The 11,815-nt window shown below is 43.5% G+C and overlaps 3 protein-coding genes across 3 annotated transcripts; 2 read left to right on the top strand and 1 right to left on the bottom strand.

The window, feature by feature from the left end:
- The first annotated feature begins 57 nt into the window (after positions 1 to 57).
- Positions 58 to 2,002, top strand: ebpl (EBP like). Its single transcript, XM_033615920.2, has 4 exons — positions 58 to 364; positions 685 to 754; positions 875 to 1,013; positions 1,538 to 2,002. The coding sequence occupies exons 1-4, from the start codon at positions 188 to 190 to the stop codon at positions 1,782 to 1,784; spliced, it is 633 nt and encodes a 210-aa protein (XP_033471811.1). The 5' UTR covers positions 58 to 187; the 3' UTR covers positions 1,785 to 2,002.
- An 81-nt stretch (positions 2,003 to 2,083) lies between these two features.
- On the bottom strand, positions 2,084 to 4,799 carry arl11 (ADP-ribosylation factor-like 11). The gene is made up of 3 exons (XM_078166011.1): positions 4,783 to 4,799; positions 4,456 to 4,633; positions 2,084 to 2,212 (listed from the first exon to the last, which is right to left on the bottom strand). Exons 1-3 carry the CDS (start codon positions 4,797 to 4,799, stop codon positions 2,084 to 2,086), a joined length of 324 nt encoding a protein of 107 aa, XP_078022137.1.
- On the top strand, positions 4,783 to 11,406 carry eef1b2 (eukaryotic translation elongation factor 1 beta 2). The gene is made up of 8 exons (XM_078165784.1): positions 4,783 to 4,904; positions 8,247 to 8,474; positions 9,781 to 9,903; positions 9,988 to 10,120; positions 10,201 to 10,267; positions 10,475 to 10,600; positions 11,112 to 11,179; positions 11,280 to 11,406. Exons 1-8 carry the CDS (start codon positions 4,798 to 4,800, stop codon positions 11,364 to 11,366), a joined length of 939 nt encoding a protein of 312 aa, XP_078021910.1. The 5' UTR covers positions 4,783 to 4,797; the 3' UTR covers positions 11,367 to 11,406.
- The last annotated feature ends 409 nt before the right edge of the window (positions 11,407 to 11,815 follow it).

Here is an 11,815-nt window from a genome sequence, read left to right as displayed (position 1 = left end):
AGAACCAACATAGCCAATAGAGACAGGCGGGGGCGTGGGTCTGAGACGTCACTCCATAGTCACAGAGTTGGAGCCTGAATTTTCATCCAGACACTGCTTCTGTCTGAAGTACCACAGAGTTCTCCTACAAGGTTCTACTACAGAGTTCTACAACAGAGTTGGACTGGGTTCTTCTTCTGTGGTGCAGATGGACTCAGTAGCGCCCCCCGGCCTCTCTCTGGTCTCTGTCCTGTCTCTGTTAGCATGTAGCATCCAGGTGTTAGCTGCCGTCCTGCTAGCACGCAGGTATGGTGGGCGGAGCTCCGCAGAGGACAGGTGGATCCTGATGTGGCTGTTTTATGATGTCATCGTCCACCTGACACTGGTACGAACAACTGGGACCTGATTTATATTTGTTTATCATTCTTCAGCTTGTCCTGTCCACAGGACGCTGTGGGGGGTTTAGTGAAAACTCTGAGTGTGTTAACTCTGAAATGAGGGAAACTCTGGGTTTTCAGTTCCAGACAGAGAGGTAAGTCAAACTCAGAGTCAATCACCATGGCAACTGACTCTGTGAACCTAACCTGCTCACTCAGAGTAAGTCAACTCAGAGTTCAGGATTAGACTCAGAGTTTGTTGAACCTCCTGGAATACCCCTCTGATTGTTGTTTGTTCTTTATGTTTTTATTGTCCATCTGTCCACAGGAAGGTCCGTTTGTCTACATGTCTCTGGTTGGGACAGTGGAGACGTCTGAAGGTCCTCTGGCTGAACTCTGTGAGTACTCTACTGGAGTACCTCCATTGTTACTACCTTTATACTTGTACTGTACTATACTGTACTTCCAGTGTGTACTCGAGTACTTTTACTACAGTAACTGTAACCGTGTGTCTGTAGGGAAGGAGTACGGTAAAGCTGATGGTCGCTGGCTCATTTCTGATCCGACCATCGTCTCCATCGAAATACTGACCGTCGTCCTCGACTCACTGCTCGCTGTGCTCCTGATACACGCAGTACTGAGGGACAAATACTACAGGTAATACTACGACGTTTTGCCCTTGTTTTGAACATGGGAGGATCCTTTGTGCTTCCTCCCGAACTAGAATGATTCCTCTGTCCTTGTTCTCTAACTAGGACATGTCCTCTGTCCTTGTTCCCTAACTAGGATGCTTCCTCTGTCCTTGTTCTGTTAGTAGGAAGCAACCTTTGTTCTTGTTCTCAAAGTAGGGCGCCTCCTCTGATCTTGTTTCCTAACTGGTGAGCTTCCTCTGTCCATCTTCCATAACTACGACATTTTCTCTGTCCTTGTTTCCTAAATAGGATACTTCCTCTGTTCTTGTATCCTAACTAAGACGCTTCTTTGTTCCCTAAGTAGGACACACCCTCTGTCCTTGTTCCCTAACCAGAATGCCTCCTCTGTAAATAAGAAGCTTCTTGTTCCATAAATAGTGAGCATCCTATTTCCTCGGTCCCTTAGTAAGAAGCTTTCTCTGTCCTTGTTCCCTTACACTTCCCTGAAGGACAGTTACCATAGTAACAGTACCTGCTGTGTGTTTGCAGACACTTCCTGCAGGTGTCTCTGAGCGTGTGCGAGCTGTACGGCTGCTGGATGACGTTCTGTCCTGATTGGCTGGTGGGCAGTCCTCACCTGGACACGTCCTCCTGGATCTACCTGTGGGTCTACCTGGTCTTCTTCAATGGGGTCTGGGTCCTGGTCCCGGTTCTGCTGCTGCTCCAGTCCTGGTTCTCTCTGAGGCAGCTGCACATGCTCAGAGCAGACGGTGGCATCAACAAGAAGACGGCGTAGAGACAACGGACGGTGTTTTAAATGTTATTGGAATGTTATTGATCGACACCTGAGACTGACTGATTGATTGGCTGATTAATTAGAGTCAACACTGTTCACATAGATCACTGATATGAGACTTTAATGATCGGTCCCTACAGTCTGATTATTGATCAGTCGTCACATCCTTACAGCAAACAACAGATAATTATTATAAATAATAAATGTAGAGACATTAATATTTACTAGTTTCCTTCACATCATTTCTCTCTTTATCCACTCTCTCTACGCTCCTCCTCCTCCTCCTCCTCCTCCTCCTCTCAGCTCTTCTTGATGAGTTTGTTGACGGACATGAAGGCCTGTTGGAGGCCGAGTCCTTTCAGAGCGCTGCAGGCCTGAATCTCCCACAGCCGGTCTACGTAACTGGGAAGGTCCAACTGATTGGAGATCTGATGGGGAGGAGGAGGAGGAGGAAGAGGAGGAGGAGGAGGAAGAGGAGGAGGAGGGGGGGCGGGAGGCAGAGAGCAGGAGGAGGGTACAGGGAGGGATGGACAAAAAACAATGATGAGGAGATGAGTTAAAAAGGCTTGAATTCACAACTAGTTAGTGTAGTTCACTAAACAGGACGCTTCCTCTGTCCTTATCCCCTAACTAGGAAGCTTTCTCTGTCCTTGTTTTGTAAATAAGAAGCATCCTCTGTCCTAGTTCCTCAACTAGGAAACTTCCTCTGTCTTTGCTCCCTAACCATGACGTCTTCTCTATCCTTGCTCCCTAATTAGGAAGCTTCCTCTGTCCTTGTTCCTCAACTAGGAAACTTCCTCTGTTTTTGTTCCCTAACCATGACGTCTTCTCTATCCTTGCTCCCTAATTAGGAAGCTTCTTCTGTCCTTGTTCCAAAAATAGTACTTATCCTATGTCCTTTTTCCCTAACCAGGTAGCTTATTTTGCCATTGTTCCCAAACTAGAACACTTCCCCTGGGACGCCTCCTCTGATCTTGTTCCCTAATTAGGAAGCTCCCTCTGTCCTTGTTTCCTAACTAGGATACTTCCTCTTTCCTTGTTCCCTAACGAGGAAGCTTCCTCTGTCCTTGGTCCCTAACTAGGAGGCATCCTCTGTCCTTGGTCCCTACTTAAGAAGTTTTTTCTGTTCTTGTTCTGTAACTAGGACACTTCCTCTGTCCTTTTTCCCTAACTAGGATGCTTCCTCTGTCCTTGGTCCCTAACTAGGATGCTTCCTCTGTCCTTGGTCCCTACTTAAGAAGTTTTTTCTGTTCTTGTTCTGTAACTAGGATGCTTCCTGTGTCCTTGGTCCCTAAATAGGACGCTTCCTCTGTCCTTGGTCCCTAACTAGGATGCTCCCTCTGTCCTTGTTCCCTAACGAAGAAGCTTCCTCTGTCCTTGGTCCCTAACTAGGACGCTTCCTCTGTCCTTGGTCCCTAACTAGGACGCTTCCTCTGTCCTTGGTCCCCAACTAGGAAACTTCCTCTGTCTTTGCTCCCTAACCATAATGTCTTGTCTATCCTTGCTCCCTAATTAGGAAGCTCCCTCTGTCCTTGTTCCAAAAATAGTACTTATCCTATGTCCTTTTTCCCCTAACCAGGTAGCTTATTTTGTCATTGTTCCCAAACTAGAACACTTCCCCTGGGACGCCTCCTCTGATCTTGTTCCCTAATTAGGAAGCTCCCTCTGTCCGTGTTTCCTAACTAGGGTGCTTCCTCTTTCCTTGTTCCCTAATGAGGAAGCTTCCTCTTTCCTTGTTCTGTAACTAGGACACTTCTTCTATCCATGGTCCCTAAATAGGAAGCTTCTTCTATCCTTGGTCCCTAACTAGGACACTTCCTCTGTCCTTGGTCCCCAACTAGGATGCTTCCTCTATCCTTGGTCCCTAACTAGGATGCTTCCTCTGTCCTTGGACCCTAACTAGGACACTTCCTCTGTCATTGGTCCATAACTAGGACACTTCCTCTGTCATTGGTCCATAACTAGGTGGCTTCCTCTGTCCTTTTTCCCTAACTAGGAAGCTTCCTCTGTCCTTGTTCTATAACTAGAACACTTCCTCTGTCCTTGGTCCCTAACTAGGACGCTTCCTCTGTCCTTGGTCCATAACTAGGAGGCTTTCTCTGTCCTTGTTCTGTAACTAGGATGCTACCTCTGACCTCGTTCCCTAATTAGGAAGCCTCTGTCCTTGTTTTGTAAATAAGAAGCATCCTATGTTCTTGTTCACTAACTAGAAAGCTTGTGGTTGAGGTTGAGGTTGTGGTTGTGGTTGTGGTTGTGGTTGTGGTTGAGGTTGAGGTTGAGGTTGTGGTTGTGGTTGAGGTTGAGGTTGAGGTTGTGGTTGTGGTTGAGGTTGAGGTTGAGGTTGTGGTTGAGGTTGAGGTTGAGGTTGAGGTTGTGGTTGTGGTTGTGGTTGAGGTTGAGGTTGTGGTTGTGGTTGAGGTTGAGGTTGTGGTTGTGGTTGAGGTTGAGGTTGAGGTTGAGGTTGTGGTTGTGGTTGAGGTTGAGGTTGAGGTTGTGGTTGTGGTTGTGGTTGTGGTTGAGGTTGTGGTTGTGGTTGTGATTGAGGTTGTGGTTGTGGTTGTGGTTGTGGTTGAGGTTGTGGTTGTGGTTGTGATTGAGGTTATGGTTGAGGTTGTGGTTGAGGTTATAGTTATGGTTGAGGTTGTGGTTGAGGTTGTGGTATGTCCCGTACCTCTCTGATGGTCATGGAGTGGGGCAGATCCTTCTTATTGGCGAGAACCATGACAGGAACTCCTCGGAGCTTCTCGTCATTCAGAACCTTCTTCAGAACCTTCTGAGCCTCCGGCAGCCGGGACTGGTCGCTGCTGTCCACCACGAACACCAGAGCCTTACAGTCGTCCAGGTAGTACCTCAACAACAACAACAGAGTGTTTGTTTGTTTGTTTGTTTTCTTTGTATGATTGTTTCCATAGTTGTGTGCTTATTTACTTTGTTTGTGTGTGTGTGTGTGTTTGATTTGTTTCTGTGTTTGTTTGGTTGTTTATTTTTTAGTATTTACCTCCAGTTGGCCCTCATGCTCTTCTGTCCTCCGACGTCCCACACAGTCAGAGACGTCTTCTTGTCAAGGTCCAGAGATCCCACATTGAACCCAATGGTCGGGGACGTCTCCATCACCTTCAGGTAAACACACGACCACAGTCACACCTGAGACACCTGTCGGTCACCTGTCCATCTCACTCTCACCTGTCTGTCTCACACTCACCTGTCCATCTCACTCTCACCTGTCCAACTCACTCTCACCTGTCCAACTCACTCTCACCTGTCCATCTCACTCTCACCTGTCCATCTCACTCTCACCTGTCCATCTCACTCTTACCTGTCCATCTCACTCTCACCTGTCCAACTCACTTTCACCTGTCCAACTCACTCTCACCTGTCCATCTCACTCTCACCTGTCCATCTCACTCTCACCTGTCTGTCTCACACTCACCTGTCCATCTCACTCTCACCTGTCCATCTCACTCTCACCTGTCCATCTCACTCTCACCTATCTGTCTCACACTCACCTGTCTGTCTCACACTCACCTGTCCGTCTCACACTCACCTGTCCTGTCAGGAGGCGGGCTAACAGAGTCGACTTCCCAGCAGAGTCCAAACCCATCAGGATCACCTGGACGCACAAACACACCTGTTACTTTTGAGAACATGTTCTCAGTCCCTGACCGGTGACTGTCAGGCAGGTGAGACACACCTGTGTGTCAGGTACAGTGTGAGTTACCTGAGGGGAGGCGGAGCTGTGACCCTGACCCATCACTCTTCTTCTTTTCCTCTTTAATGCCGAGCTCTGTGTGTCTGGCTGAAACTCACCTGTCTGACATCTCTCAGGTGTGTTCAGCTTCATTGAAGCCCAGGGCCAATCAGCGTGCAGCGTCCAATCACAGCAGGTCATGTGACAGTAGGACAGGCCTGACAGCATTCTTGTGTGAGAGACGTGTGGAGCGTCTGCAGGCAGAGCTCACGTCCAGCACACAGAAGAATGCAAACAGTTTGTTTGTGTCGTTGTTTTTGTTTGTCTCTCAATAATAATAACAATAACAATAATTGTGTAGCACTTTTGATGCAAGGAGAAAACAGGAGGGTCACACTGAAACTAAATAAGAAAATAAATAGTTTTTCATTTTTCTATCTGTATTTAATTTTTCTTTTACTTTTTTAAGTCTTGTCAACATATTGTGTTAAACTGGTTCCTGACTGACATTTAATTTATATAAATTAATATTATAACATTTATATATATAATAACATATATATTCATAACTCTCCTTCTTTGCATTTTTCTTATTAAAATTACTTCCATTATTGTTATGATTATTATTATTGTTGTTGTAATTATTATTTTATTTAATTATTATTATCAATATTATATTATTGTATTTTTAATATAATTATTAGCATTATTGTTATGAAATATTATCATATTTTATTCTTATTAGTATTACTTCATTGTATTATAATCTATTATTATCAAGTATAATTGTTGTTTAAACAATATTTATTATTATTATTAATGTTATATTATTGATTTTTATTTCAATTTCTCATCGTTATAAAGCTCAAGACTCAAGACAACTTTATTAATCCACTAAAGGGCAATTTCATTTGACGGCTTGCACAACAACACACACACAACACATAGAACATAGAAAGAAAATTAAAAGCTGTGTGCAAATTTTGTTAGTCGCCATGATGAATTACATTAAAATGTGAAGAAAATACCAATAAATATGTTCATTAAAAAAGTAATCAACACCGGATGATAAAAATACATAGAGGTACACAGTACCCAATGCACAATGCACAATACACACAATACAATTCATAAGGATGTGTTTAACAATCGGACAGCAGAGGGGATGAAAGACTTGGAAAAGCGATAACCCTTACAAGCAGGTTGGGCGTAACGACGCCCTGAAGGCAATAGTGAAAATTCACTTGCTAAAACATGCCCGAAGTACTTAGAATGCTGTGTGACTTCCTCAGAACCTGTTGCTCCCATAGAGAACCTAGGTCTCTGCTAGTCCGATAATCTTGGAACAAATTTCCACAACTCTGTTCAGGCTCTTCTTGTCCCTGAGTGACAGGTTGTTGAACCAACAGATAAAAGAATAAGTCAAAAGGTTTTCAATGAAGGACTGATAAAAACGACAAAGAATCACTGGACTGACAGAAAAAGAATTTAACATTCGAAGGAGATGAGTCCTCTGCTGTCCACGTTTGACCAGTGCTTCAGTGTTAACATCCCATTTAAGCTGGCTGTCAAACACAGTGCCTAGATATTTATAGGAGCTGACAGTTTCAATCTTCTCTCCATCTATGACACTCTCAGTGAAGGCCTTCTTGTTACGTCTAAAATCAATCATCATTTCTTTAGTTTTGGATGCATTTAACTCTAGAAAGTTGTCCTTACACCAATCTACAAATGCAGGGAGAGCCACACCATGGTTGTGTTGGGCACCCTGAAGGAGAGACAACAGCACAGTATCATCCGAAAACTTAACAAGGAAGCTGCTGTCACAAGATGATCTGCAGCTGTCAGTGTATAAGATATAAAGAAGAGGTGACAATACGCACCCCTGTGGTGAACCAGTATTAGTTACAACAGTGTCAGACAAATGACCATTCACAATGACCCTCTGCTGTCTGTTGGTCAAGAAGTCTAAAATCAATAAAACAAGTTGATGTGGTAGTTTAAAATCAGAAATCAGTCTCTCCATTAAAAGACAAGGTCGCATGTGATTAAAAGCGGAGGAGAAATCTCCAAACAACAGTCTAGCATGGGCATTAGGTTTCTCCAGATGTTTATACAAGACGTTAAGAATAAAAATCTTAGCGTCCTCAACACCCTTTCCAGCCTGGTAAGCAAACTGTAGAGGGTCGAGTTCACCCTCAATAGCCACATATACCGTCAGGACCTGGGGCTTTTCTCACATCAGTGCCTTTCAATAACTTAACCACCTCGTCTTCTGATATTATAATGTCGTTGGCTGGGGATAAGTGAATTTTTAAGTTCACTTATCTTATCAGAAAAGTCAAGCTGTTCAAAACGAGAATAAAAAGCATTTAGAACATTTGGCAATTCCTGGTCCTTGACCCCTTCCAGATTAACATGTTTCCCAGTACTGTCTTTATTCTGGTTTATAGCGGCCATGGACCTAATGCCCTTCCAAGCATCTCGAAGATTACCACTACTATACTGTAATTCTATTTTTTCTCTATATATTTTCTTTGCTTTCCTTATCTCAGTCCTCACAGACAGATACATAGGCAGACACCACCTCAGTCAGGTCATTACAATCATCACAAGCATCATAAAAAACGGACCAGTCTGTACACTGCTATTGTTGTTGTTAAATATTATTTATTGGATTTTATTATTATTATTATTATTATTATTATTATTATTATTATTGTTCCAGTTGTTGTTATTTTTGTTAGCACCAATATGTCCTCCTCCTCCTCCAGGTTCAGCGGTGAAGAGGAGGAGCGGTGCCCGGTGAGGAGGGGTCTGTCTCCGGGTATAAAGGCAGGCTCTTCCCGCCTCCTCCCTCCTTCTTCTTCTCGCTCCTCCGGCGGCTCCTTCCCTCCTCCTCCCCTGATCTTCCGCGTCATCATGGGCTTCGGCGACTTGAAATCAACCTCCGGCCTCAAAGTGCTGAACGGCTTCCTGGCAGAGCGCAGCTACATCGAGGGGTCAGTGCAGTAGAACTCGGTGGAAACCAGTAGAGCCCAGTAGAACCATCTAGAAACTGTGGTGGAGTTCTGCACAGAGAAACTGCGAGCGGCTGGGCGCCATCTTGGCTCTGCGCTCAGCTAGCTAACAGCGGCTAACAGTTAGCTGACAGGCTGTTAGCGGAGTTTAAGTGTTTAAATGTGACTAAATGAACCGATACAGGGTTTTAAAATGTCCGCGGGTCAGTCTGCAGAGTTTCCAACGGGACAACCGACCAGTTAGAGTTCAGTCAGAGTTTAATTTAAAACGTTTTCGATGTGAAGACGTAGCTGCAGGCTATCGTTAGCAGGGAGCCACATGGTGCTAACATGCTAACTGTGCTGCTACGTGTCTCATGAATGAACTCTTACAGGTCCCACAGAGAGTTAGTTTAACACAGCACCTTGTTATTTTGAGTTTAAACTCAACGAAGATAAACAGGCTCAGTAATTAATTTCAGCTAAATGCTAACAAAATGATAATGTAGCTTTTAATTTGATAGCTGCCTGCACATAATGAGACTTAAGTTACAACTGTTGGTTAACCGTGGAGACGTTAAGTGTCAGTGTCAATGCTGATAAATTGACGATCTGAAATATAAATATGTTGCTCAAACACAAACCAAATTTGTTGTCTCCATTTTGCATTAAGAAATTTGCAAATATATAAAATTGAACAAAAAATAAATGACTTTATATGCACATATTTGTAAAAGTTTTTCTTAATGAAACATAATTCTACACTTGTGAATTTGCATTTTATATCACATTACACACCATGTGGAGGCAGATTTGAGTAACGATGAAACTGATCTATAAATTTAAATATCTTAACATATTTTACGTTTTGCATTTTTTCTTAATTTGTGAAATTTGTTTGCATATACATTTGCCGATCTGTTTCATATTTTCAAAATAGTCTTGAGTTTTCAAATCCTCCTTTTGTATTTGTAGGTGTTTTTATTTTTACAGATTACACAAATCTGCCTCTGTACAGCGTGCGTAAAATGCAAATCTGCAAGTGTAGAAATGAGATTCACTCTTTTAAACGTTAGGAAAATATTCACAAATGCTTTTTATTTATAAATTGATTAAATGTATGTCAGTTACTTTGTTGAATGTATTCAGATATTTAATTCATTGGAATTTTATTTATCCGAAATTTTATAATTATATTTGTATGTTTACTTTTTTTTTTTTTTTGTATTTGCTGAAATGTTTTTAAATTACACAATTGACACCAGTCTGTCTCTGTATGTGTATTTATGATGTGTTTACCTGTCGTCAGGTATGTTCCCTCTCAGGCTGACGTGGCGGTCTTCGAGGCAATCTCGACCCCACCCCCGGGCGACCTGTGCCACGCCCTCCGCTGGTACAACCACATCAAATCCTACCAGAGCCAGAAGAGCAGGTGAGGACAGTGACGTCATCAAGGTGTTTGGGTGCACAGGTGTGTATGTGACATCATCAGTGACCCTCCTCCTCCTCCTGTCAGCCTCCCAGGTGTGAAGAAACCTCTGGGCCAGTACGGCCCCTCAGGTGTGGCTGACACCACATCCACCTCCGCCCCCGCCTCCAAAGATGACGACGAGGACGACGACATCGACCTGTTTGGCTCTGACGAGGAGGTGAGGTCACAGTGATGTCATCAGCCACCTGGATTTGTCAATGGAGTCCATGTTTAACATTCCTGTGTTTCGTCTTGCAGGAGGACGCAGAGGCAGCCAGACTGAAGGAGGAACGCCTGGCCGAGTACGCCGCCAAGAAGGCAAAGAGTACGTCCCGCACCGATCACAGTACTGATCTACAGACAGAATACTGTCCCCTAATTGGCCGGCTCTTCATGATGATCAACCTATCACCATCTTTCGGCTGACTGCCTGATGGACACCTTTTTTACCTGACAGAGTGTCGTGGCCTCATGTGGCTGTAAGTCCAGACTTGTTTCCATGGGAACTGATCCTCCTTCTCTTCCTCCTCAGAGCCCACCCTCATCGCCAAATCGTCAATCCTATTGGACGTCAAGCCGTGGGACGACGAGACAGACATGGCAAAGCTGGAGGAGTGTGTTCGCAGTATTCAGATGGATGGGCTCGTCTGGGGACAGTGTAAGATAACTGCATACTGTACTACATAACACTGGCGCATACTGTACGACATAACACATACTGTACGACATAACACATACTGTACTACATAACACTGGCGCATACTGTACTACATAACACATACTGTACTACATAACACTGGCGCGCATACTGTACTACATAACACTGGCGCACATACTGTACTACATAACACTGGCACATACTGTACTACATAACACATACTGTACTACATAACACTGGCACATACTGTACTACATAACACATACTGTACTACATAACACATACTGTACTACATAACACTGGCTCATACAGTACTACATAACACTGGCGCATACAGTACTCTCTGTCAGTCCACTATAACTCTGCAGATTCTGTGATGATCTAACTCACCATCTTTCGGCTGAATGTGTGATGTCACCAAACAATCTGAGACCTCAGCAGAGAAACAAACACTGATACGAATTGATCACAGCCTGATTGATAAATACTGATCAGTTTACTTGTCCTGCAGCCAAACTGGTCCCGGTGGGTTACGGCATCAAGAAGCTGCAGATCAGCTGCGTGGTGGAAGACGACAAGGTGAGCGGCTCTCTGATCTGCTGTTTGTACTTTACGGCTTGTGTTACCTTGAGTGTGTGTATTTACCTGTGTGTATTTACCTGTGTGTATGTGTGGTCAGGTGGGCACAGACATCCTGGAGGAGCAGATCACAGCCTTCGAGGACTTCGTTCAGTCGATGGACGTCGCTGCTTTCAACAAGATCTGAGAACAAATGTCATGTTAATAAAGAGCACTTCAACACAGAACCATTGTGTGTGTGTGTGTGTGTGTGTGTGTCTAAGTTATTCTGAAGGGAACCAGCAGGGGGCGCCCTCTGGCACACAGTGATTGAAAGATTCAGATTCTGGGATATTTTGCTCCATACGTGTTTTTGTTTTTAAGATTTGGAGGGGAAAAAAACATCAAATGCACTTAAGTTCAGATTTCTGTTCTAGAAATGTATACAAAGCACATTTAATTAGATAATACTTTATTTTATTTTATTTTTTTTAATTGAAAAATAAAATGTTGGAAAAGCTGCAATTAAAAGAAATGTTCATGTATGTATTCAACTGGGGACATTTTATGGTGATTTTTGTTCCCTATTTTTAACTTGTTTAGAATTGAAGAAAATAAATAAATCTAGGGATTAAAAGGTAAAACTTCTAGGCTTAA

The sequence above is a fragment of the Epinephelus lanceolatus genome, chromosome 24 (assembly GCF_041903045.1).
Source record: "Epinephelus lanceolatus isolate andai-2023 chromosome 24, ASM4190304v1, whole genome shotgun sequence".
Classification (NCBI taxonomy): Eukaryota; Metazoa; Chordata; class Actinopteri; order Perciformes; family Serranidae; genus Epinephelus; species Epinephelus lanceolatus.
Note: the sequence above shows the minus strand (reverse complement) of the source record. Positions and strands in the feature narration are given on the sequence as shown.